Below are 27,542 nucleotides of genomic sequence, written 5' to 3'. Positions count from 1 at the left end.
GTGTTGCTCATCGAATGGCTGATTGAGTATGGAACTCTGGACTTCAGGTTTGAAACCTGAAATGCGTAGCCAGGCATGCCTATGCAGAAGGACACTGGTGTTTATTGCCCTTGAGGCGGTATCTGCCACATCTAAGGCACAACGGATGGAGGTGTTAGTGATGGTTTTACCTTTCTGTACGAGTTAATTGGCCCTATTTTTATACCTGTCTGGGAGGTGCTGCATTATGGACTCAAGCGCATCATAATGTGCCCTGTCAAACCTAGCTAACAGCGCTTGGATATTGGCAATGCACCATATGTTTGCTGCCTGTGACGCTGTTCGTTTGCCAGAGGCGTCAAGGAGTTTAGATTCCTTATCTGGTGGTGATGCGTTACCTGATGATTGGGAATTGGCTCTCTTTCACGCATTGGACACTACAAGGGAGTCTAGAGGTGCGGGATCAGTAGGGGCAGCCTTATACTTTTTCTCTATTCTAGGGTTGATGACTCGAGCCCTGACCGGGTCTTTAAAGACCTCTGGTGCATGCTTAATGACCCCTTTAAGCATGGGTAAATTTGAGGTCGACCTTTGTGTGGTGTCAAAAGTGTCCATGAGAAAATCTTCCTCCACGGGGTCTGTGTGTAGGGCAACCCCGTGGTACTGGGCATCTCTGTGGAGGAGCTGGTTGAAGCCGATAGTGTCCTCTGGAGGGGAAGGCCTGAAGGGCTTGATGTCCTCTTGTGGGGTGTAAGGGACGTCTGGGATACTATAATCATCCCAGGGGTCTGGGGAGCCAGTAGGGTCTCCTAGTGGTTTATCGTCCGCATCTCCCCCTGCATCATCTGAGGTGTTGTCATAATCATCATCTACTGGAGTAGGTGATGGTGTAGGAGAACGGTGTGGTGGAGGAGGAGGAGGAAGAGGAGAAGGGATCTTTAATGGAGAGGTAGCAAAGTCTCTCTTTTTAGGTGGTGGAGCCGGTGCAGGCATATCTAGCGGTCTCTTCTTGATGCTAAGCATTAAATGACCAGTCTTAGGATCCTTCACAAGAGTTTTTTGGGTAGGATCTGGGCGAAACAGTTCATCTGTGAGAGGCAGATCCTTCGGTGCCAACGGAGTTGGTGCCGTAGGCTTTTTCAGCCCGACTCGGTAGCGGTTCTGGGTTTGGAACCGTGCGGTTTTGCAGTGTCTTTGGCCAATGGAACCTGTTGTTTCCTGGGTTCCGAGGTCTTTTTCGGCTTCGAAGCATGGGTGTCGGGGCCCTTTGGTGGCAGTTTTTTGGTCGGCTCCGAATCTGTTGTCGGTGTCGAGAAGCCGGTGCCAGTCTTCAACCCCGAGTGCTTGGATGTCGAAGGAGCGGTCGCCGTGGATGAGGAGGAGGAAGACTTCTTTTTCGGTGCCTGTGTATGTTTTTCGGCACCGAGGGTAGGCTGACTCGAGCCAGAAGGCTTAGTAGGCTTCTTTACCGGGCCCGAAGGCGGGGCATGGGAAGCAGACTCTCGGTGTGCACCTAGGCCGTAAGGTGAAGGTGGAACTGAAGCCTTTTTAGATGGTGTCGAAGGGGGGTTGGGGTCGGGGTCGACGTCTGTACTCACGGCCCTCTGTGCTGGAGTGATGTCTTCGACGTCAGAGTCATCTGCTTCGGAGGCGCTGATGAGGCCTTCCTCGACCCGCCCCTACTCTGGCACATTGACGCCCTCTTGGAAGATGTCGTCGGGGATCGAAGATGACGAGCGAGCCATGGTTCTTCTAGCTCGCCGGTCCCGAATCGTCTTCTTGGCGCGGAAGGAGGAGCAAGCTGGACAGTCTCTGGCCTCGTGCTCCGGCGAGAGGCAGAGGTTGCACACCTCATGCAGGTCGGTGTGTGGAAACTTCGACCCACATCGAGGACACTTTTTGAATGGCGTCCTTTCCATGAGCCAGAAGATGAGGCCCAGGTAGGCCCGAAGGCCTTCGTCAACGACTGGAATCGAAGACTTCGAAGTTGTTGATAGTCGCGTGAATTGGGAAAACGTGATCAAGACAATACGGTCGAAAAAGGAAGGATTGCGCGTCGAAAGAGAAAACCGGTAACAGTTCCGAACTGGAGCACGAGAAACACATCCGAGCCCGATGGCAGAAAAAAACAATCCGAGGATGGAGCCGATGCCCATGCGCACTATGATCCAAAGGAGGAGTCACCTACCTCGTGACTTCCAAATACTTTCCAAGACAAAAACAAGTGCAAAGATCTGGGCCCAACACCAGATGGCGATCTATGCATAGTGTGTAATCTGCAGCTCATATGCCTCGAACATGTTGTTCCCCAGCAGCTGTAGCGATACACACGGAGGGTCATGTTCACCACACAGAGCCCCCAAGGCAGGGGGACTGCAAAGCACTGCTATAGCACAAAATAACACGTGTTGAGCAGAGGGTTTAGTCACAGAAAGCCCCCAAGGCAGCGGGATTGCATCACACTTCTATATTGCGAGAGGATACGTGTTGAGCAAAAGGTGGTGGGAAATAGAGTACCTCAGTGGTGGCAGCAATGCACATGGCTTTCCCAGCAGGTCAATTTCATCACAGAAAGCCCCCAAGGCAGCGGGGCCGCATCGCACTTATATAGCACGAGAGGACACGTGTTGGGCAGAGGGTGGTGGGAAATGGGAGTTCCCCAGCAGCGACAGCAATGCACACAGCTTCCCCAGCAGGTCAATTTCCTTACAGAGAGCCCCCTAATACTTGAGAATTAGTCAAAGAGGAAGAATCTGGGTCATTACATTTCTCTAGTGAAATAAAAGGTCACCCAAGTTTACCATGTTCTTGCGGCTTAGTGTCTGTTATACAGCTTGCTGATGTATGGTGTAGCAAGGAATTATTCCATAATTGTAAATTAGCTGTATAAAGTTGTAACAAGACAGCCACAATTTTTAAGGAAAAACAAAAGTTGAAGCCTCAAGCTATTCCGCCTCTGCAATAATAGGCTCTGCACACCTAAAATGGGAGTCAAGTCATCCTGTAGTGGCACAACGGCTGGAGGTACTTTTGTTAACTTCACATGTGAGTTGTGAAGGAAGTGTGTCTCTTGTGAGACATTTTGTAAATTGTGGGAATCCTCATCAACCTCAATTTTTTTAAAGAGGGAGGGCTGACATTTAGGTTTTATACATAGGATGAACCTTTCAGTGGTGTAACATCTCATTTTCTGAGTTCAGTATAAAGAACAGCTATAAATTAATTTGTTCAGAAGCAAAATCATGTAGATATTCTTAGAATTAACTCAAGTAAATATCACTCCTAGATGTTCAATCCAAAAGTAAAACTGATATCCCCATCATAGACTAATAGCCTCTGCGCTTGCCACAAAGTTCTGCTAATCACTCCCTTTCTCTCATTTATGGATGGATTTGGAGGTGCTCTCTAGACCACTATTCTCGAATGGCTAGATGTACGAACTTTCAGGTCACAAAAAACGGTTGGAATTTGTGACCAAAAACATATTTTGCAAACAGACCAATTCACTGATAGGTCAATTAATAAAATTAGGAATCTGTGTAGGTCACAGTCCAACCTACCTAATTAATATTCATTAGGTAGGCCATGCAGAGACTCATAAATTGTGACGAACTACAATTGGTTACAATCACAAGATGGCCTGCCAGGATTAGCAACAACTATACCTGTGATCGCTATGAAATAAATAAATAAAAATTTATGCAGTTTGATTTCTTTAATGGGAGCAGGGCTTTATTTACAAAAAACCCACAAGGTTTCAGAGAGAGCAGGCAACGGTACAGCCAATTCACAAAGAGGAAAGGGATCACTTCACTTTTGCGAATGAGTTACCACCCCAACATGGGAGCTTGTAACTTTTCAATTGTTTGCAACATAAATTAAGTTTAGAAATTGTTGATATGTCTGGAACTGATTCTGTGTTTGGAATGGATGCCCAGAAATCATCCTTTACAAATATCTAATAGGTATACAGTTGCAATCCCAATTTAGAAGGGGGTGAAGTTTTACAGACTCCAGCAGTGGATTTTGTACATAGCAAAAATCTTTTTTGCAGCGGCGAACTCAGAATCTGAGGGTTTGCGACTGCAAAAATGTTTTGTACGTCTGCTCTATTATTTAAAAATACAGCATGGATCGCAGGTGCAATTGATATCTCCCCAGTGGCACCCTGTGGGCATTGAAGGAATTTATGAATTCTGAGAACTCAGATTAATAAGGGCTCAGCTCAAATATATTTCTATCATTTCAGATGGTTAGTGAAGCATTTAGGCTAATATTTATAAAGATTGGTTTTCTTCCCACTGGAGAAATTGATAAGATGGGAATCTTGGGGTCAAAGTTAGCTCTACAGCCACACTTACCGCTGAAGCACCTCTGACAGACATCTAAAGAGCAGCAACCTGGATGAAGATGCACTCCTTCACTAAGCATTATTGCTTTAAAGTACAGAGCAGGGACAGACAATGCTTCAGAACTAGTTCAAATAACGTGAGCCACATGTTTACCTCGGTTTACTGCTTTGTTAGTCTTAATTCTGACATGTGAATCTTTGAAAGATTCAAAGCTTGTTTTCCAGCATGGTTAGAATTTATAGATTCACACACCCTTTGCATTCCTCCCCTTTCATGAGGATACAAACTTTAATCTTGGCAGTTAAACTGGCTATAGGCCAGGCCACTTTATGAGATAGATAAACTGCAATTAGTAAATTGCTGTTTTCAATGTTATTGAGCGTATATGTAAACTGCTCTGAAAACGTTTAATACAGAATATTTCCAGCATTACCACATGGAAAAATTCAAATGTGAATTTCGAAAGATCCTAAGATGGAGAAAGTGTTTTTAAAACCAATTCGTCTTGAGTGATTATAAAGTGTACGTTTGCAAAAAAAAGCCCTCACAATCACAGGGTCATAACTGACAACTTGGCTCATGAAAACAATATCACTCCGGTCAAGAAATCGAGAATTTGTGTACAGAATGCTTGAAAGATAATCCTATGCTCCCAGTGAGCTACACCCAGTAATGTCTTCGATTTCTAAGATAAATCTGCGTAAAGGGCATTTCGACAATTATTTCCGAAAGGAAAGTGAGCATGATGCTCGTAGCAATAACAAACAAAATGCATCTAAAGGTGTCCAATAAACATGCCTTCATCTAAATCGATGGAACCATCGTTACCACTTCCTAAGACCAATGTGAGGGACTAAAGGAAAAAACACCCTTGCAAAAAATAACTATCCTCTGAACAGCAGCAATTGATAAAGGAACTAAAGATAATTATTTATGCTCGTTATTTATAGAGAACGACCCCAGCCTTAGAGGCAACATGGTTCTGTGTATACTGCACATGTGGGGGGACATCCTGCCATCAATACCCACATGGCGACTCCAACCCACTGCGCTTGAAGACCAACCCTTTCTTGCATCCCTGAGCGTAGTCACAGTGGAATATTTAGAGCTTACGCTAACACGGCCACTGACAAACAGATAGAGTGGGCTTCTTTTAAAGTAACCATCAGGGGAACCTGTCTGGGGTTGGTGTGGAATACCCACAAAAAATTAGATGGTGACATCGCGCACATTGAATGCACTCTCCTGCGTCTGGTAACACGAGCTGTAGTGAACCCAGAATGTATTAAGTGGCTGGACTAGGTGAGACTCGAACACACTTCACCACTGGAACGCCTCCAGTGCTTGAACTATGTCACACACTCCTCGCACACATGCGACGACCGACTGCACAGGCAGACTACTCACATGGTCATACAGCAGGACCCACCACAGCAACCTGTCCTCACACTCACCTCGGCCACAGGGAAGCCCCTTCACACCCAACATGAAATACATGTGGTAATTGACTAGCCACTACACCACACCTTACAGGTCGGTAACAGTGACTGACCCGACTCATCTGGGGCTTTTCACACTGTGCTCCGCCTTCCTCGAATTACGCCTGAACATAGCAAAGAACTGAATGAGCCAATAACTCTATCAAAAATCAGCGAGACCATTAGAGCCATGGCAAGTGCCCAGGCCCAGACGGCCTACCAGCCGAATACTACAAGGCATACGCTCCGGTGTTGGCTCCTCACCTACTCACTTTGTATGAGGAGTCCATCACAGCGCAATCCTTACCCCAATGATTAAGCGAGGCTTTACTCATTTTCCTACCTAAACCAGACCGGGACCCCATGATACTAGGCTGATACTGACCTCTGCCGCTTCTCAACATGGATTACAAGGTATTAGGCAAAATTCTGGCTGACAGCCTAGTACCACAACTGGTCCACAAAGACCAGAACGGATTTGTCTCAGCCAGAAACGCGTAGTTAAATCTACAACAATTTTTCAGGATCTCCAAATACTCAATACATCATTGGACACATTCACGGTGTCTGGTCCTAGACCTCGAGAAAAAGCTTTTGACTCGCTGGAGTGGGGTTTTCTATTTGATGTGTTGCTTCGCTAAGGTATGGGAGGCCGCTTCCTGTGGTTGATTAAATCGCTTTACACGACGCCTCTAGCTAGAGTCAAAGCATCATCTTACATACCCAACACTATTTCGATAGAGAGAAGCACCCGCCAAGGATTTCCTCTCTCCCCATTGCTTTTTTCATTGGCCATAGAACCACTTGCTTAGGCAATCCGGGCATATGGATCTGATTGGGGATTTCCAAAGGGAGATGAAGTCATGCAATTTCATTTTACGCTGATGACCTCCTCATTCATCTTAGAGACTTGAGATTGAAGCCTGACACCCTAGAGGAGACACTCACAGAATTCGCAACCCTTTCTGGACTACGGGTCAATTGGGCCAAATCATTTCAATTTCCCTTTGCCCCCACGTCTTCTGATCCTGCTCTCGTGCTTGGTGGGGTCACAGTTAAATAGCAACCCGCCATGTTTTTCTACATAGGAGTTTGGATATATATTATCTACTGGCTGACTTACTGGACGGTAAGCTCACAAGGACGACCAATGCCCTCCAATCCCAAATGTCATTCTGGTGCACGCTCCCGCCTCCACTTTGTGGGGGGTGGGGGGGCGCAGCATTGATCAAAATGGTGGCGTTACCTAGACTTCTCTATTTCTTTACTAACTTACCTCTATATCCCCCCCCCACCCCCTCACCGATTTTGAAAGCCCTGCAAGGGCTTATGCAGGAGTTCATATGGAACAAATCTCGATGCAGGGTGGCACTAGTCAAACTATACCTTCCTACTGACCAGAGCAGCCTCACAGAACCAAACTTGGAACAGTATTATCTTGCTTCTCAACTCCAATGGGTGACCAGATGGTAGCGGAAGAACAACTATCAGACACCGTTGCATTGACCCCGGCCTGGACCCAGTCGACACTGCTTCACCTCATTTATCCCTGCACACGTGGGAGACTGACAGAGCCTCTCCTGCTAGGAGTTGCATACAAATGCTGCGGGCATAGTTTATACCTTACAAGGTCCATAACACCATATGCAGCTGCAGTACTTGTATTAGGCTCACCCAGAGGCGATGTAAACACCTCATCAGCAGAGGTCGCAGCCTGGCTTGCTGTTGGATTACACTTTCTAGGTGACATTTATCAAGACGGCAAATTGATGCCCAGTAGTGGAGAAGGAGGGACTAACCCCAGGTTGTTCCTGCTCAATACCTCACTGTTTGCAGCTCTTGGGGACAAGTGGAAAGACTTGCAGAGGGAGCCTCCCACACACCTAACAATACAGTACCTACAGTACCTACATGTCATGGGAACCGGGCGGCATCACACACAGTGGTTCCCGGCCTCCCTCCGCCACTCTGCAGTCACTCATAGCCACTGCGGAGGCACTGGGAGAGGGAGTTATCCTGTCCCTGTATGGATAAGGAATGGGTCTCCATATTGGAGGGCCTGACTCGCGTTCTCCGGAATGCCCGCTTCCACCTTATCCAGTATTACACCACTCAGCAAAAATCAATGAATACTACCAGAAAACAGACGCATGGGGCCCTAGATGTCATTTACTGGGTACAAATCTTCTACACATTGTTATGGGCATGCCCTAACCTACATACTTACTGGCGACATGTCCCTACCACACTAGCTGCGTGCACGGGATGCACAAACCTACACACATGGAAGGCCTGCCTCTTAGGACTCATTTACAGGGGCAAGCTACAAAGTCATGTCTCGATTCTTAGACCTCATGATTGATAGTAGCCAAACGATCACCAGGTGATGGAAGTCGCCTACACCGCACCCATTACTGGCATGGGGACAGTCGCTGCATGTGTAGGCCAAGTACGAAAGCATTGCATTACACAGGGGGGTCACCATGGGGCTCCATAAGATACATATTGCCACCTATTGGGACACCATATTACACGATTTTCAACAGGAACATATGTTTGACTCAGGACATGAGGGTGTGGCAGCGGAGGTGACTGGAGCAAACGCAATGTCTGAATGTACGGAGATGCGCTGTATAGCTGGGACGGTAGTGCAATATTAGCCTTTTTCACCTGAACACGTGCTGCAATGAGCATTAAAAGGAATTGTGCACAACGATACTGTCATACTTGTTTGTTCTCGCTAGGGATTGATGTAGGGTCATGGGGAGCCGGGTTGAGCCAAGCTGGGTTGAGTTATGTTGTTATTTCACATTACTTTTAGTTCTTTTTCTCTTGACACTGTGATGCACTGCTATGCCATTGCACTACAACAAGCCTTCATTCCTGTCATCACTACTGATAGTCAACTGTGACAAGAAAAATGTACGGTAACTGAGTATTACAGATGCCGCCTTCCTTACTGTATTCATGTGCATCATACGCACTGCTATTCCCATTTACTTGGGAATATTGTTAAAATGAAAATCAATAAAACGATGAAAACAAAAAAAACAGGGTTCTTTGTATGTAACAATTCAATTACAATAGAACATTTTGATAACATCAACTTTCAATTAGTAAATTTCAGCGGATTCTGTGTAGCATGGGCTCAGCTACGAGCCAAGAGCCTGAGGTTAAAATGCAAATCTTCACCTCACTCCTGGGTATCTGTGAAGAAGATTTAGAAATATTCTACCAAGTGATGATCTCAGGTCCTGGCAATATCTGTTACCAATCACAAGTAATAGACATGGATGGTGTTTCAACAGAACAGTTTGATAAAAAGCAAACCAGGGAGACCTACAACAATTTTCCTCAAAGGTACTACTCCTAGTGCCCAATTTGTTGTGCACCACAAACAATTGGTCTCAACTCTCTACCCTTAAGTTCAGCTCAGCCCAGTACAAACTTAACCCCTCCCTTTTTCGATTTTAATTCCTTGCTGCTCTACTTTTCAGTCAATACAATGGTATTATTATTATTATTATTATATATTTCTTGGATTCAGAAATGCTTGATGCTCTAGATGTCATGTATGTCTATGTATCATGTCATAAACTGTTCTCTATTGAAACACAAATATTGTAAGGTAGACCACAATAACGCAAATCCCAATGAAGTATGTTGGGGAAAAACACTATTTCCCTTGCATTCTCAGGAGAAATCGCACAGTGACAAAAAATACTCTCTTCATGTGTACCCTTCACCCACCCTGTTCTGGGACATGCTTCTTCCGGGAGTCAGTGAATTGAGCTAAACCACAGTTTTTGGACCTTCCAAGAAAGTATTACTGACATTGGTCTACTTTGCATACCACTGTGAAAACCTTCCATGCACCAGCCCTTAAACAATATCTTGTGCGGAAATTCCAGTGACAGTATTCAAGGTGATGCAATTATAACCTACTCTAATCTATGAAAGAAAACTTGACACTTTTTTTGCTTCCTGAAAATATAATGTGTACATAAAAAGCCACAACACAGCAGTGTTTTGAAGTGTGAGGAACTGGAACTGAAGAATTCCTTGAGGGGCGCCCGATAAATCTGGACATGGCAATCAAGAATACTCTAGGATGCCCAAGCACAGCAGGGAAATCCGCTTGACACTATAATGGTAAAAGCCACTTGAAAAAGTTCCATACATTAAAATATATGCAATCTCTCTGTAGATGAAATCACTTTATGTCATGCATTTAAAAGGAAATACAGGGGCGGATCCAGCCCACTGTTCAAGGAAAATAGACCAGCTCACTTGTCACAGAAGGTGCCTCCTACAAAAGATCTTTCAATAAAGGAAATTTGTGAAGGCCTCGACTCCACAGGCAAATTTCCACCTCTGCCAGGAAATAAATAAAAGTCTACATTTACAAAGATAGAAGCAAAGCACTTTGAAGCAGAAATTAATGGAACTCTTCATAAAAAACATAACTCCCATTACCTTCTTTTATGCAGAAAAGTAAATTACAAAGTGTCTCATTGGAATATTCTTATGTCCTGTGTTTTTCTGTCTATCCGAAAAAAAAGTTTCTCCGAGAAACATCTTAATGAAAAGTCTGTAACTGCTACAGATGCACAAAATTATCTGTACAAACTTTGGAACTAGGTATTTGTAAGAGATAGGAAAGCTGTCATAATAATATTAGTATTCAATAAAGGTGGAAAAGCTTTACCCTTCAATATTTCCTCCCCCCCCCCCCCCCCCCGCCCCAACTACTGTATTGCTGGACTGTACACTAGAGTTACTCAATAAATTATTTCTCAATGGGACTGAATAAGAGCTTGTCCCAAAAAAGATTAAGCAAGCTTTATCAGGGGATGAGCAGAGACTCAGGGGCCATAGGACAATCATGCTCTCAAATTTGTTCTTACAAAATAGCCCACCTTGAATAAGCCCTTGAAATATATAATCTCTTTAGCTAAAACATACATATGATTCTGTAAATGTGTAAGTCCTCTTGAATCACTGAGGGAGAAAGATATGGATGAAGCATTGGTATAAGTGCAAGTACACAATCCAACTGAACCTAGGTTTTATATGTGATATGCTGAAAATAGTGACTGGTCAGACCTCCATACCAATTGGCAATAGGACACAAGGCAAGGATATGTCTTGGCCTCAACAGCATTCAGTATATTATTTGATGATCTACATAAGCGCTTATCACTTTTTGATGTAGTTTGCCAATGGGCAGGGCCTACATATTGTTGCTGTATGGTTATTTGCCGACCACGTTGTCCTGATAAGTACATTGCAGAAGTCATTCTTCTCACTCTTAGGTTTCAGCAAGTACAGGTAAAATAAGATATGAAGAATAGGATGAAGATTATGATTCTATGGGAAGCAGCACCCAAATATTCATAGATTTAAATCTTTTCAAAAAACAATTGGGATAACTGTGCTTTTCCATTACCTGTGGACCAGATGTGACCACTAACAAACCTATAGTGTGAAGTATAAAAAAAAAACCCGACATGAACACACTTACCTTTGGTAGGTTAAGTTCAAAGGCACCTTAAATCTAATTAAGGGGCAAGCACATTTGATAGGCAAAAAAAAATTAAATATATATATATATATTCACTGGAAAAAACAGGTTTCAGGGGCGTTATAGTTAGCTGGACATTTCATTCGTACAAAACCATAGAAATTCCACCGTTATAGTTAGTTCAGCTAACTATAACTCGCGCCCCCGCAATGCACTGCTCATGACGTCACATATTACATCATTCATGGCATGGTCAGTGACATCACTGATGACATCACTAATGACATCTCAAATGACATCACTGATGACATCATCCAGTGACTGTGTGTTTCTGTAAAGTCTAAATATGTTTTATAAATATGCCAAGGTGTATTGAAGAATCAGTGGGTGTAGAAGTGTCTGGATGTCTGGAAAAAGGTGTGTGACTGATCGTATAAGTCACTGATTAAACGCATCTTACTGAATGCATGCATTAGTGACTAAACTGTGTGAATGTCTGTATCAGTGTGTCTGTTGTTGTGTAAGCTAGTACATGGGTTAGTCAGTAGCTACATGACAGTTTATATGGGTTATTGATGGTTTGCCTCAGTATTTGTAGCGGTGCCTGTGTGTGTGTGGGTGGGTTGGAGGTGTGTGACTCTGTGCATAGATGTGCGACTAGTTGATTCACTGGCTGTATGGGTTCAAGAGTGCATGTTGAAACAGCTCTATGACTGGGTGAGTATGTGTATGGGTGTGTTCGTGAGTGAATGGAGATCTCAGTGGTACATGTAAGTAGCTACACATGTAAAAGGCAGTTTATGTGAGGGATGGTGTATATAAATAACTATATGTGACAGTGAGTGATTACGAGAGTGGCTGTATGGATGACTGTGTACTTGTATGACTGATTATATAAGAGAGTAAGTATGCACTACTAGCTGTATGAATTAGTGAGGTGTTGTGTGTTTTACTGTATAGGTGAGTAAATGGGAGTGTGATTGATTCTTTACATGACTATCTAGGTCTGTGAGTAACTCCATGGATGAGTGGCGGTATGTGTCTGAATAGGTGTATTACTGCATATGATAGTGTTGTATAGAGGAGTGAATGCATGTATAAGTGATTGTATGGGTGAATGAGTGGATGTGTGTGTAGACCTTAGAATCAGTGAGTGGGTATGTAGTAACTGGTATTGGTGTCTCTATGATTTCAAAAATGGAAATCTGTATTTTAGAATGGGTGTATCAAAGGTTATATTAGGGTGTGAGGAGGTGCATCGGATTATCAAATGGATGATGTCGTCATCAGTGATGTCATCAGTGATGTTATTTGAGATGTCATCAGTGATGCCATAAGTGATGTCACTAGCCATGCCATGAATGAAGTAATATGTGACGTCATGGGCAGTGCATTGCGGGGGCGCGAGTTATAGTTAGCTGAACTAACTATAACGGTGGAATTTCTATGGTTTTGTATGAGTGAAATGTCCAGCTAACTATAACGCCCCTGAAACCTGTTTTTTCCAGTGAATATATATATATATATTAATGTTTTTTTCAGTGAATTTCTAAGATTTTTTAAATGCAAATTTCTAACTATAGCGTCTGAAAAACCTGTTTTTTTCTGTGAATTTCAAAGGATTTTTAAATGCTAATTTCTAACTACAATGTCACTATAACCTATAATGTTTTTTAAGTGAATTTTAAAAAGACGTGTAAACTTTTTATAGTGAAAACTAACTTAATAGTAGTCTTTTATAACTTATAATTATGGCTCTCGGTTTTATTGTATTTATTTTTTGGGCATTTCCGTCTGTATTTATCCATATTTTTTTAAATAATTGTATCTATAGTTTTCCATATATATTTTGGGTTTTGTGAAAAAATGAATCTGAAATGAGTATATTTCCACGTTTATTTGGCTGATAAATATGCACTCATGCCTAAAGGACTGACCGTTTTCAGTCATATAAAAACTCTCTGATGATAAAATATGCACAACCTTGATATTAAAATGTGCATGTTTTCTTATACGAGCATATATATTGCTCTTTAAGGCTCTTAGCTAAAATTCTTTTATTCTTTTAACCCTTTTACTTTAAGAACGACAGACCTATTTGACATGGTAGTCATGATTGACAGCATTTAGAATCGCTAAAAAAATAACCCAATTTCCGTTTTTATCCTCATTTTAAAATAATTACAGAGGAAAATAAATACTTTTCTGTCTGTATTTATCTGTAAAAATCTGTAAAAACGGAAGACAAGGAGCCCTACTTATTATTTAACTATGTTGACAACTTAATTAGCAGTAATTAACATATAAGAGTAGTAAAAGTGTGAAGCAGCACCTAGAATACCTGACTTCGAACAACAGCGTTCACAGTTCGATTCCCGGATCCAGCAGCATGTTAGCCCACCACTATCTCACTGTGGGTAACACATGCTTAATCTTCCCAATGCCCCCGAGCGCTGGCACACCTTTCCGGGGGTAGCTCTACGCTTTGCAAATGCTGGCATTTTTAAAAATTTAACAGCTTAGTGATGACAAATATTAGCACGTATATTTTTTTCTTCTATTGTGAACGATTTTTTTTTTTTATGTCTTCTCTTTAGATGTTTTTAATCATGAGAATGCAAATGACAGTTTGCCGGCTAACAGTTTTTAAACTCTCCAACGTATGTACATATTAAGGACCTTATACGTGTTACGATGGAAATCGAAACCTTTACAGCTTCACATTTTGTAACTATTCCCAACACGTGCACAAGTTAAACAGTTAAAACGTGAGCACGTGTAAACTATAAAACGTGACATAAAGTATATAAACCACACCCGTTGTTCGGTTAGTTCCGTTTTCGCAAGTTATTTATCCGTGTCCATTCTGTGATGCAGGTTCCCTTTTCTAGAGTCAGATTCTTGTTTTGCGGCAACAAAACATATTCCGGAGTTGTAAGTTGTTTGAATTATGGTATAGTAGATATTTATAATACGTAGCTATTTGTCAATATTTAAACATTTATATCTAGAAAAAAGTGTTATTGCATGTTTTTGCCTTTTTTTCTATAACGTCAGTAGCTTGTTTTCAGAAACAGACAGATTACAGCAAACATTGCTCCTTTTCTGAGTCCTTTCAGCTTATATATTGTGACTTTCTATATTATAATATTGACACTGTACTTCACTTCAGAGGTGTTGGTGATCCGTCGGCGCAAACCCTTAAGATTTATAATTAACGTCACCAGCTTCCAGTTGTTAGTCTGTTTTCCCATGGAGATCATATACTGTCAATATGTATATTATAATATTAAAAGTCATGGTGATCTCAGAGGAGTTCATGACTCGTCGGCACAAAGAGTAAAGATATATAAGCAACATTACCAGCTTCTGGTTTTTAGTCTGTTCCCCCCTTTTGATCATATACTGTGAATATGTATATTATAATTTTCACAGTCATAATGATCTCAGAGGAGTTTATGACCCATCGCCAAGAAGATCAAACTTTGACGTCCCGGAGAAAAAAAGCTCTGAAAATAATCACCGCTCGAAAGTATTTCGTTATTGATCTTCTGTTCTATTCATAACTTTATTTTCCTTTTCTTTTTACTGTAAGTATGGTGTCTTTCGTTATATTGTAATAGATTGTCCTATTGTTCCAGAAGAGGAATTGGAGATTTGTCGGCGCCATCTGAAAACAGCTTACTAACCTTTATATCTTACTTGATCAGATATTTTTTCATTGAGCATATTTTACGAAATTGTAGTCTAAAAAAATGTAGCTTTCATACATACTTGGTTACTTTAAATATTTGATAAACCCTACATTTCTGAATGTTATTTTCTAATTTCTATTTTTCTCAGTTGCGGTTCGTATTTACCTTCTCCCTATAGAATATTTAGGACCAGTACCGTATATTATAATAGTACTATCCTATATATTCCTAATTGAGTACGTGATTTGTTAGCGGAACAGTGTGCTACCTCTAAGCACTACGACAGAACGTTCCCGAATTCTACAGAATACAAATTTGAAAAATGATAATGCATACATTTGTATCTAATATGAAGTCATTTGTGTTTAACTGTTTTTTACTTGTTCTTCTGACCTCAGATAATGTAGTGCGGGAGTGTTTGTTGTAGCACATCTTTTCTACTTTATCTAAAAGTAACTGATGCCCTCTTATATTATCAAGAATATGGGTCAACACTTTTACAAACTATAGCAGAAAAAGGAGGGTGTGGCCACGCTTAACTGATATTTTATGAAATTCCATTTTTATTTGTCACCTCTTTGATATATACAGCGTCAGTTTCCGAAGAAAGTTCATTTGTAATTGCTAAATAAAAACTGTTTGAAATCTAGACTGAAATTTTTGCTGCGCAACCACACCTCCCCGCCAGAAAAGAAACACCACATCATAAGTAAATAGTGCTCCTGGGAAGTATCCCACCCGCAAACTTGATAAAAAGAAGACCGCAAGACACTCTCTTATTTTTACGCCATGATTTGCACACCCCTCGGCAATTATATAAATGGTCCTTAAAATATATAAAAACCCTTTTTACCTTCACAATCCCTCTCCACCACCTTGTGACCACTGTACAGAGTTAATAGTGTTCCTATCCTCCCATACCTTTTTTTCCTGTACTCCTTTGAACTGCGTCACAAAATGGCTGACAACAGTGAACCGTTCCCACCCAATAAGGTGCAAACTTGTACTCTGAACACTTTAGCCAATAAAATGTCCATGTTGTTCCTCAGAGGAGGAGGGAATGGCTGCCAACACTTCTACTTTTAATGCTTCACAGCCAAAGAACATTAAGCTTTGGAAGGTCCCGCTTGGAACTCGTTACCCAATGAGATGTCCCTAATACCCCACGGAGATGGAAGGAATCGCTGACAACACTTCTACTTTCAATGGTTTACAGCCAATCAACATTAAGCTTTGGAAAGTCCTCCTTGGAACACGTCAGCCAATCAGATGTCCCTCCTACTCCGCAGAGGGGAAGTGAATGGCTAACAACACTTCTACTTTCAATAGTTCGCAACCAACCAACATGAAGCTCTGGAAGCTCCTCCTTAGAACACGTTAGCCAATCAGATGTCCCTCCTACACCGCGGAGGAGAAGGGAATACCTAGCCACACTTCTACTTTCAATAGTTCGCAACCAACCAACATGAAGCTCTGGAAGCTCCTCCTTAGAACACATTAGCCAATCAGATGTCCCTCCTACACCGCGGAGGAGAAGGGAATACCTAGCAACACTTCTACTTTCAATAGTTCGCAACCAACCAACATTAAGCTCTGGAAGGTCCTCCAAACAACATGTGAGCCAATTAGATGTCCTTGCTACTCTGCGGAGGGGAAGTAAATGGCAGGAAACACTTCTACTTTCGACGGTTCGCAGCCAATGAACATTAAGCTTGTTGTTGGAACACCTCAGCCAATTAAACGTTAATTTTGTTCCGCGCACACATACAGAACACGCCCTGCCACATATTAATAAATTTCCTGTAACAAAGTGACTCTATCCGTAAAAGTGGACACTGCATAATAAGTAAACATTATTCCGCATTATATTAAAGGAAGGCCGCAATACGGTGCATTATTGTTTTCCCAATATAATTTCAACAGCCTACTGCACCCCCCTCCCAACATGAGTGAAGCCCCGTGGCTGCTGTGGCCCCAGCGGGCCCCCGCTATTATTTTTTTAAGAAATGTCCCCGGGATAGAGAACACTCCCTACCACATATTAATAAATTTCCTGTAACAAAGTGACTCTATCCATGATAACAGTGAACACTACATAATAAGTAAACATTATTCCGCATTATATTAAAGAAGGCCGCAATACGGTGCATTGTTGTTTTCCCGATATCATTTCCACAGCCTACTGAACCCCCCTCCCAACATAAGTGAAGCCCTGGGACTGCGGGGGCCCCAGCGAGCCCCCACTATTATTTTTTTAAGAAATACCCCCGGGGACCTATCCCACCCAGGGGCCTCATTAAAATAAAAGGCGGGAACCCGCGACCCCAGCGCCAATTGCGACGATTTTGTCTTTTAAAAATGATTTTTTGGGCCCTGGGAGTCCTTCTGAGACCCCCTAAGCAGGTCTAGGGGGTCAGGGTGTTTGTACCCTGCCCCCTTCTCTTGTGTCATATCTTTGTTTCTCAGTTTTCTGGTGACTCGCTTCTACTGAGTCACAAGATGGCTGCTAACACTTCCTGGTTTGAAGCGTTGGCAGCCAATCACAGTGAAGCTCGCGCACGCGACTTAGGCTCCGCCCAGATATCGAAACTTTTAGTTTTCTAATTTCTCAGCAACTACTGTACGGATTTACACCATTTAAAAAAAGGTCGCTTTCTGATCCAAGCACTACCTTTCTGCCAAATTTGGGGTAATTCCGTTCAGTAGTTTCGGCTGTAGCCTTGCACAAAGTTTCCTATGGGAAAATGATTTTTTGACTCTTATTTTTTGAATTTCTCAAAAACTACTGAATGGATTTACACCATTTAAAAAAAAGGTCGCTTTCTGAACCAAGCTCTACCTTTCTGCCAAATTTGGGGTAATTCCGTTCAGCAGTTCGGGCTGTAGCTCGTCGCAAAATTTCCAATGAATTTAACATGGGGAAAACGAGTTTTGGGACCCCCCTTTTTTCTCAGCCCCCTCTTGATGAATCACCCCCAAACTTTCAGGATAGGAGCTGACCTGGATAGACTTTTTTTTATGAATTAACCACACCACAGCAAACTAAGGAAGGAATTGAGCTTCAATTAATAAAAGAGGTCATGCAGCAAAGGCTGTCATAAACAAATACATTTCTGTGCCTTGTAACTACTAGGTCGCTAAGTGCCATATTGTAAGCAATTCTGTCTCCATCCTGTCTGCTTCATTGAAGACCGAGAGCAATGTAAGGACACATTTCATAAGTCTATTTCTAACATATTTCAGTGATAAGTCAAGAGACTGTCGGCGCCAGTTTAGACAAACAGGTATTGAAACTGAGTTCAATAAAATAATGTTTAATTTTTACAATTCTAATATTTTAAAATGGAGGGTTTTTAACAAACTGCACACTGCCAAATACAACCTTCCTAACATATTTTTAACTAAACTGTCAACAGGAATGTAACTTTGAAATAAAATCTCCTTGTCAGACAATGGAAGCAGTACCTGCCCAATTTACCTTTTTGAACTGGATCTGCAGCTATTCTCTTCCCTACCTCATTTGTTCTAAATAGTTTAGTGATCTTCTTCCTAATTCTTTTCTCTGCCCTGACAGAAATTTTACCACTGCCTTCTGCTTCATCTTCCAGAATTTTGTCAATGATCTCCTCGAGCTGAACACAAAAAAAAGGCCTTGTTAGACAGATACTCTACCAAAAATCAAAAACCTAGTCATGAAAAAAACAGACAGTTCACAGCAAAATCTACATCTTTATTAAAGATAGACACTATGTTTTTAACATAAGCATCAGATACTGAAAGGTGTTTTTTATTAGTTAGGACCTGATTTGGAGTTTGGTGGACTGGTAACTCCATCAGAAACATAACTGATATCATGTCAACATTATTACAAGTGCGTTATATCCTATGGTGCTTGAAATGAGGTGGCGAAGAGATCGGTCACATTTGTGATGAAGCAACTCATCCGCCAAACTCTAAAATCAGGCCAATACTTATGTATTAAAATTCTCAATAGAGTGCTACATAGTTCACTTGAACGTTAGTTTAAATTGCTCAGTTTTGGGGAGTTTCTTGAACCGCATACGGGTAGGTTTATATCACAAGTTATTTGTTCACAACATTTTACAGTGTGGGTCCTTGTACTCCATAAATCTACCTTAGTTTATTTCATCCTCTTTAAGGGTCACTGGGTAATAAGATGGGTGGACGCTCACAGGAGGTTTCTAGTTGGTGCCAGTTTCCACAGAAATCATGGACCTTTGCTGTTTTATTTACGAATGGAACAGAGATTTTGAAACCCTATGCTAAAGCCAATTGGAAGCCAGTGGAGTCTTAAAGTGCAGGTTTGATATCTCTGTGCTTACTGAAGTGTAAAGACAATCTGGCTGTCTTCTTCAGATGCCTTGGTAATCTGGTGGGCAGTTTCTTAAGGAGGCTAAAGTAGGTCGTAGTACAGTATTCAATGCTTGAATTGACAAGTGCTCTCATCAGTCTAGTTTGGTGGTTGTCATACACTATTGAGAGGCATTCTGTACATTACCCAGTTGCAGTTTATCCCTTGTACCACAGTGTTGACTTGCAGGATAACTGAACGAGGAGTCAAAAAGTATGCCAATATTTCTTACTTTTGAAGAGATTAATCCAGGGGTTGCAAAGTCTCAGTGGTATGATCAATTTCACACATTACTACATTGCTATTTTTGGTGCAATTCATGCAGAAGAAACTTTCCTGCATTAATTGAACCCAGAGTCCAGGCACAGGTTATGTTGCTTGAATTCTCAATTGTGTTACCGAGCTGGACATGACTTATTGTATCCTCTTCATACATTTGAAAGTTCTAATCGTAGTGGCCAATAAAGGAACACATGAAGAGTGAGTGGAAATTATACAGTGTAAAAGTGATCCAGATGAGCCTTGACGAAAGTCGTAAGACACTGGAAGCATGTGGATGACTCCTGACCATAGCTTGATTTTTATTTCACTGTAGATAGTGAGACAGCATTGGCCCCAAAGGAAGTGCACTTACCAGTATTCCAGCCTTTCAAATACTATTGTGTTCAACAGTGTTGCACACAGTGAGAGGTCAAGCAGCATAAGACCATATTTCTTGCCCATGTTGCTGGAAAAAAGCTTTTACCTAAAATTGAATAGGGTGAATTCAGTGCCCTCGATATGCCTGAAACCAGTATTAAAAATGAGGAAAAGATGCAGATGTTTATTTTCAGAATGGGGTGAGGAGTTTAAAGGGCCAAACTAACCCAAAAACATTAGACAGTCATACTGGTTGTTTCCATTGCAAGGGATGAGAAGAATCATGCATGTAGCAAAGCAGGCTTCAACAGGCAAATTGGGCACTTATCTTGGGGTTCAGATTTAGCACCTTGGCTGTCTACAAGAGTGTGAATGAGGTGAACGCAGACTGCAGTGGAAGTTTTAGGTGTGGAGGTTTAGAGAGGCTGTTACAGTAAGCTGTAGATGCAGCTGCATGTTCTGCCAATTCTGGACTCAAAGAACTCTAGTAGACCAGCCCATTGTTGTTGTGATAAGCACTGGCTACTTTTCAAGGTATCTCATTTAGACATTACCTAATAAATATTAAAGACTTTCCTCATTTGACTGCATGCAACTAATGTGTTTAGCAAGGCAAGGTTTTTTGGCTCTCTTGAGATATTTATGGCTAACGCTACTAAAAGTCTTGCATCATATTTTGTCCTTTTCACTCCGGGATGTACTCCCATTCTCAGTGCTCTATATTTGGCTAGATCTAGTTGTTGGTTCTGTGGAATGTGATGGGTTTGTATGTTTGGGTGGACAAGTTGATAGAGATGAAAGAACTGCAACTTTGGGTGCACCATAATGTTTAACATATCTAAAATGTTGGTGAATATGAGGCCCAACTTTGTGCATTGGGCTACTCACCACGTATTAGAAACAGACAGCCTGAACCAGATCTAGAAGGTTCCGAACCAGTTTCAAGTCTGGTCTCAACCCAAAAACTGATGTCTGCCATAATCAATATTTTGTTGGCTTTGATCTCCGGTAAATTGTATCCACCTTGTGGTAGACCACTTGCTGTGCTGGGGGAGCTATTAGGATTGATCAAACAATGGCCATTACACACTCGAACAATCGAGTATGTAGTGTCAGTAATTTTCATACATATCATTTCAGAAGTATAGGCTAGAACTACAGCGACATAAATCCTGTCTTAACCCATCGTCAAGATTATATGGTGACCCAGAAGGAGACGGCTGTGAAGCGATCATTCATTGGTCTCCATAGAAAGCCTCAGTAAGAACAGCTATAGGACAGAGGCAGAAGGGTGGCTGTGTGTATACAGTGTGTGCCTTAGGGCTGAACAGATATTAATTAGACCATGTTTTTGTGTTAGAATTTGCAACTTCTTGCAAGATATCACCAGTTGACACTGCAGTTTGAGAGGGAGGTTTCTGAACATTGAATGTTTATGGTGGATGACCTGGTGAGATGCAGTGGTGGAATATCAGTGTTTGACAGAGTTCAACCCAAGGCAAGGGGCTATGTCAAAAGGTAACTGAAGCTGTAGATCTAGGAGTGATCCAAGAGACCAATGGGTGATGTACTAGCGTTTGGCAAAAGTATGGAAAGACAGTGGGAGCTATGAGATTGAGGATTATCTTAGTTGACTACATGTTGGGTTGAGGCAGAGAGGAAGTTTCCACAATAGTCTGTTTTGGTGCCCTCTTTTAGATCTCCTTGTAGGTTAACAGGTTCCTGCCATTGCCCTATATCATGATGGCTCTATTACTATAAACTTTGATACAGTTTTTTTTTTTTTAAATAAAAGAGTGAAGCGAGAAATGGCAGAATCTCATCTTGTGTTTTCGTTAATGGCGAGCCGGAAATGTTTTTTGCCAACCTTTTAGACTACTCATGGGAAAAAGGAAATTGATCTTAGTAAATTTAGTTTTCAGGCAACTACAGACATCTGCTGTGATGATTTCAGAATCTAATCACGTGGAGGCTTTATTCCCTTTTTTGTGTTTCTGGATTGTTCAGGTGGGTATGAGATAGAAAAGCTCTTGGGGCCTGTTTGCTATAGCAAATGACTTTGGCCTTTGTAGATTGTGCTGTATTTTCTCACACTAAGGATATGGTACAGGACTTCCAAGCTTGTTCAGCAAGTGAAACATTTAGTAATCTACCAATGTCATGTTCACCACATAAAGGTGTGATACGCATACCATGCATCCTGTGCTTCAGATTAAGGACAACTGCCATATAATCAATTATATTCCGTTTTTAATTGAGGAAGCATCCGTCAGGTTAAAAGATTCTCAGAAACGCTCAACTACTCTGGACCATGATGTTACGAAACTCTCCCCCACTCCACTTGACAGACAAAATATTGCACAACTTAATACAGATTTTACATAGCTGAATTAAGACTCAAACCATGAAGTTGATATTGGCATCAAAGCACCCAAAGCTTGTTTGTAATAATCGCTTGCTGTAAAATACATAAACTGATTATTCCTTGTGTGTCACATGGAGGCCATGTAAGAGAACTGCACACCCAGGCTTTCAATAATGAAATGTTTCTATAACACTTCATTCTTATGAAGTACGGAACAATATAATTATTGCATCAATAATTAGTGTTCTAAACAATCTATTTGTTGACAAGCTTTTTACAGCACTCATGAATAAGCTATGTAATGTGATTGATTCATCAGAATCTTTTAACTCACTAAGCTTCACTTATGCGCGAAGGACCATGACTAAACAGTGTCTCTCTTACAAATAATGTTTTCTCATTTATGGGTTGATAGGCAAAACATCCTTGATATTCGAATGTAAATATTGATGTAGACTGCAGGGTCAATTTTGTCAGTAAAGTGGTGACTGTATAATCAATGATAAATGCTTGTGCTCCAATAGTTCAAATGAAAGTGCTGGAGCAGTAAGATGTCGGCCACAGAAGGAAGAGGAAGATTATCTGCTAGTGTCAGACAGATAAAACTGTTCACATATTAGTGTATTTATGGGATCAAAACATGAGTAGTCATACACTAACATGTTGATGAACTTCATGTACAAAATTACATTTCAATGTGAAGGAAATCAGAACAACCAATAATAATTCCATTTTCAAAATAAACCTGCTTTAAGGAAAACGTTGACTGAGCCTCATAACAACTACACCATTTAGTAGTTTGAAAAGACTCACAATACCTTGGCATGGTAGAAAGCAAGGATTGGCCGGTTCAGAGGAAAGCAGACAGATCCAGTGGATAAGACAGCAACAGCTGGTTTCATCACATTCAGGGTGGCACCGAAGGGATATACGAAAGTTAGAGCCCTGTAAGATATTCAGCATTTGGATTAGGACATTCATATAGGACAAAAATCTGCAGAACATGTTTTAAATTCCGAAATAAAATTATGAACTGGATTGCATTTTGACCAAGCACCCTGAAAGGTAGGCATATAAAAAGAGGACTTAACCATTCTTTTCTTTATGGTGGTTTGGAGTGGGGATCAATTGTGCAATCTTTGCATTTTTCCTGCTTGTGTACTACATATTCAAATTAATTTATTTAATTGCACATCTTTTCAATTCTAAATACACACTATTTAGCACTTGTAGCATGCATATATTGTTCGCTAGCAATTGTTTATATATGTAATTCAAACAACTACATTTCATATTGCTTAATGTTTGTAATTAAAACAATTATCAATGTTTCATGAAAGTAGAAGTAGGGAAGGTGTATGTTGTTTGTTATTTTTGGTAACCTTCAACAAAAGACCCATTCTTTTCAAATCAATACAAATAGAGTAATACAGCGAAATACTAACAAGAGTTAGGGAGAGAGGAGTCTTCATATTTCCAGAGAGCTGGGAGATGAGAGATGAGAAATTGGGCTCCCAAAGAAAGGACCTGCAAACACCTTTTCGAAGGCCAATTGGAAGTATCCAGACGGGCCTTATCGGCAAATGAAAACTACTGTATTTATATTAACCAGTAACTCAGTTGTTTCACTAAGGTATGATGGTGAAAGGTGAGGGCACCTATGCAACACATACATGCTCCTTTTGGTGGTAAAATTAGTTTAGCTAGAGGCAAGCTCAAGAGGTTGGAGAATAGAAGTAGGGAAATCTAAAATACTGTTAAAAGTTTGCAATTTGATTTTAATATTCTGTTTACTAGCTGCCATTTTTGCCATAATACTATTTGCTTTATAGTCACAACTATACACATATATTCTATAATGTGATTTTGATTTTAATACAATTCACAGAAGCATATTCATGGGTATGTTCTTGACATATTCTACTCATGGTGAAAGGAGGTTTAGAACCTACTATTTTATAAGTATTCCTTGAATTTCACAGGTGTGATAGATACTCAGAATGCACCATCCTCATGTAGTGCTCAGGTGGTTCATGGGTAGCAGCCCACTGGGTTCTCAGTTTCATATTGGTATGTTGAATAAGTCTGCACTTCCAGAGGGTCTGGAGATCTCAAAGCACTGGCTATAGTCTAAATACATTTCACAAAACATATCATGCAGACATGCTATATTATTTGTTTTTCTACAGCACTAACTTGCATTGTTATAGCATCATGGTGCATTCTCCAACTGCTCTTAAATTCATGCGGATGTGGAAAGGCCAGCAAGAGGTTAGGTCGATTTGTTGGTATTTGTGTGAGGTTAGTAGAGAGTTTGTTCAATGTTTTTTTCATAGGCGGTTTGTGTAGATAAGTAATTTAGTGTGAAGGTTAAGTGGTATTCGATCTTCTTAGTGTTTTATATGTCTGGGTGTGTGTGCCAAATGACTTTTCCAACTGCCATTTTTGGACATGGTGATCAGCTGTCCATTGGTCAGCTAGACAAAGCATTGTTTGGCTATGCCTCACAATCCAGGAAGGTAATTAGAATGCAATGCTGTCTCCATGTTTAAGCTTTCCTTTTCTGATGATTCTAAGATGAATGTGTGTGTGTTTTAGGGATGAAGTGAGGGGGTAAATGCTGTTGAGTTGGCAGTGCTGAACCAACTATATGTCTTCAGTGTCTCGTAACCATTAGGGAGCCTCGGTTGTCTAATGTTCCCTGTTTGAGAAAGGAAAGATGTAAGTGTGATCAGAAAGATGCTTTAAAGTGAGTAATGTTGGGTGTAGGTGGAGAGGGTCCTTGAGTACCCGAAAGCCATATTATATGGCATTTTCTGGGCTGTGTTGGATATGTGCTCTATTCTTATGTGATTTCTTGGATGCTAGTCTGTGCCGCTTCATGATGGCAAGTGGTACATACCGAACTCTATGGCAAATCGAACCTATGCCCTGTTATTTGTATGCCAGACAGGTCTTCTAACATTTTCTGTTGGAGGTTTGTGCATTTGTTGCTACCGGTGCTGTAGGATTTAGCAGTGCTGGGTCATGAGCCTTTGCGCTTCTCATATGCTTACAGCGCCAATCTATTTAAAGGGGCAACAAAGTGGTGAATGTGTTTTCGCCTAAAGAGCGTAATTAGATGCTGCCCAGTTGAGTTATATGGAAACAAGCAGAGAGGTATGCAACCTTTTTGACACAAGGAAACTACCAAATGTACAGCAAACTAATGAAATAACGAATGGAGCAGGGCTTAAAAGTATGTAATATGAGTGGAAGCTGTGCCTACTCCTCCACATTTACATCAAATGGTTGAAATAATTGTAAGTGCTATCAAAGTTGATATCCTGAACAGAACCTTCACCACCCTCTAAAGTCCTCAATTTCCTCTACTACTCCCTTTCTGAAAGAGGATACATTTTGAGCAGGGTTTTACACCATAAGCTTCTCTCAAGCTCCGAAGACGCAGGCAAAGCTTATTTAAGTGGCGGCTCAAGTTGCTAACAAGACATGCACCCTGCACATGCAAGGAGGAGACGTGAAGCAATTGGCAAGTGTGAGATCCAACATAAGTTATCATTGCTGTTTCTTTCAAACTTGTGGCGACTTCTTCCTACAGTCTTACACTTTATTGCAAAACTGTTTCTCTTTCATTGTTAAATAGAAATTGCATTTTAGGGCAAATAAGATAGAATCAGACTAAGGACAAACACATTTGTTACTAAGGAGACCTATCCTCCGTTCCTAGCTACCACTCTACCAGTTACTAAACTTTAAAAACATTCATGCCCCCCCCCCCCCCTCTCCACGCCACAACTTTCCCCAGATTAACTCTCTTGTCATCTCTACTACTAGGCAACTAAATAACGGTATGTAGTAACAACGTTCTGCCACGAGTACTGCATTAGCATCCAGTCAGCAGGTTTAGATGATTAAGTAAGCTGTGAACCAAAACTCACTTTTCCCCAGGATAAAAAAAACCTTTTGATAACTTTGCTCATTCAAGAACAGTGACCGTAAGTCACTCTTGGGACTTTGTTCTGGACAAATCCTAAATCTCAATAGCCCCTGTACTAACACATCACTGGGTAGCACTGTCGAGTCGGAGGGTAATCATGGGTTACTGGGCTCCGAATGTAACTAGTGAGGTCATTTAAGACTGGTGTCCTGCTCCCAAGGTATTACTGGAGTAAACAAAACTACCTAATATTACCCTTTAGCGCTTGACTCTCAGTTGTACGAAGGTAGTGAAATCAAAGTTTTACTCAAGAAGACTGTGTGGGTTAGACACTACAAACAAAAAAAACCAGCAAAATAATCCTAAAGAACTGGAAGCCCAGTGAACCCTTTGATGTTCTAAAACGATTATTGAATGCATACAGACTCAATATGTAACCAAAACAAAGACACAAAGAATATCCATATCTAGAAATTGTGCATTCGAATTTTTTTCCAACTTTCAGTTTATGGCCCATATTGGCCCATGGGGCTCGCAATCAGTTTTTGACTTTGTCAGCACAGAACCAGACCAAATTCATGAGCACAAATGTTTGCAAAACATTCACTTCAATGGGGACAGATTTACAGTGTGCTAGCAAACTCTGGCAATGACAGTCAAAAGACCAATCTAAATCTAAGGTACAGGCATCAGCCACAAGTCCCAGTCGCTTCTTTTCTGGGGAAAAATGTATCCTTTTTTTGTCGAGTTTTATATAGCGTGAACTAGACCCGAAGGTATCAGAGCGCTCTACATGAGTACCCGTTGCTTTACAGACAGACACATTCACTTTTTTACCATGCAGAATCCTGACAAACTGGACAGAAGATCCAAGTCTGGAAAGCAAATGAGTGGCAGATGGGGAAGGAGGGATGGATAAGAGGGCAACAGCCAATGGAAATTACCAGGAATTCATAATCTCAGTAACTGCAGAAGAGCCAGTTAGGTTCTTTAATAAAACCCTTAGCTCAGTACTGGGGAGCTTTGGCACAGAGCAATCAGGCTTAATCAAAGGAACACATGTGAAGTGTACCAAAACAGTTAACAAATAAGAAACAACACAATAAAAATCTGATACCAATTTATAAAAATTCTATTGTGGGAAAGCGGAGATATGATTTTTAAAAGTTAATGGCAATCACTGAAGTGTGCGCAATAAATT

The 27,542-nt window shown here is 41.2% G+C and overlaps 1 protein-coding gene across 2 annotated transcripts in view; it reads right to left on the bottom strand.

The window, feature by feature from the left end:
* IFT52 (intraflagellar transport 52) overlaps positions 1–27,542 on the bottom strand; it is a 236,577-nt gene that overhangs the window by 125,575 nt on the left and 83,460 nt on the right. For both annotated transcript variants that reach the window (XM_085619219.1, XM_085619220.1), the window contains exon 7: positions 23,223–23,349. In XM_085619219.1, the coding sequence (XP_085475345.1) occupies positions 23,223–23,349 (127 nt within the window). The remainder of the gene's footprint in view (positions 1–23,222; positions 23,350–27,542) is intronic.

Source organism: Triturus cristatus, chromosome 7 (genome assembly GCF_964204655.1).
Source record: "Triturus cristatus chromosome 7, aTriCri1.1, whole genome shotgun sequence".
NCBI classification, from domain to species: Eukaryota; Metazoa; Chordata; class Amphibia; order Caudata; family Salamandridae; genus Triturus; species Triturus cristatus.
The sequence above is the reverse complement of the archived record's forward strand: the minus strand, read 5'-3'. Positions and strand labels throughout refer to the sequence as shown.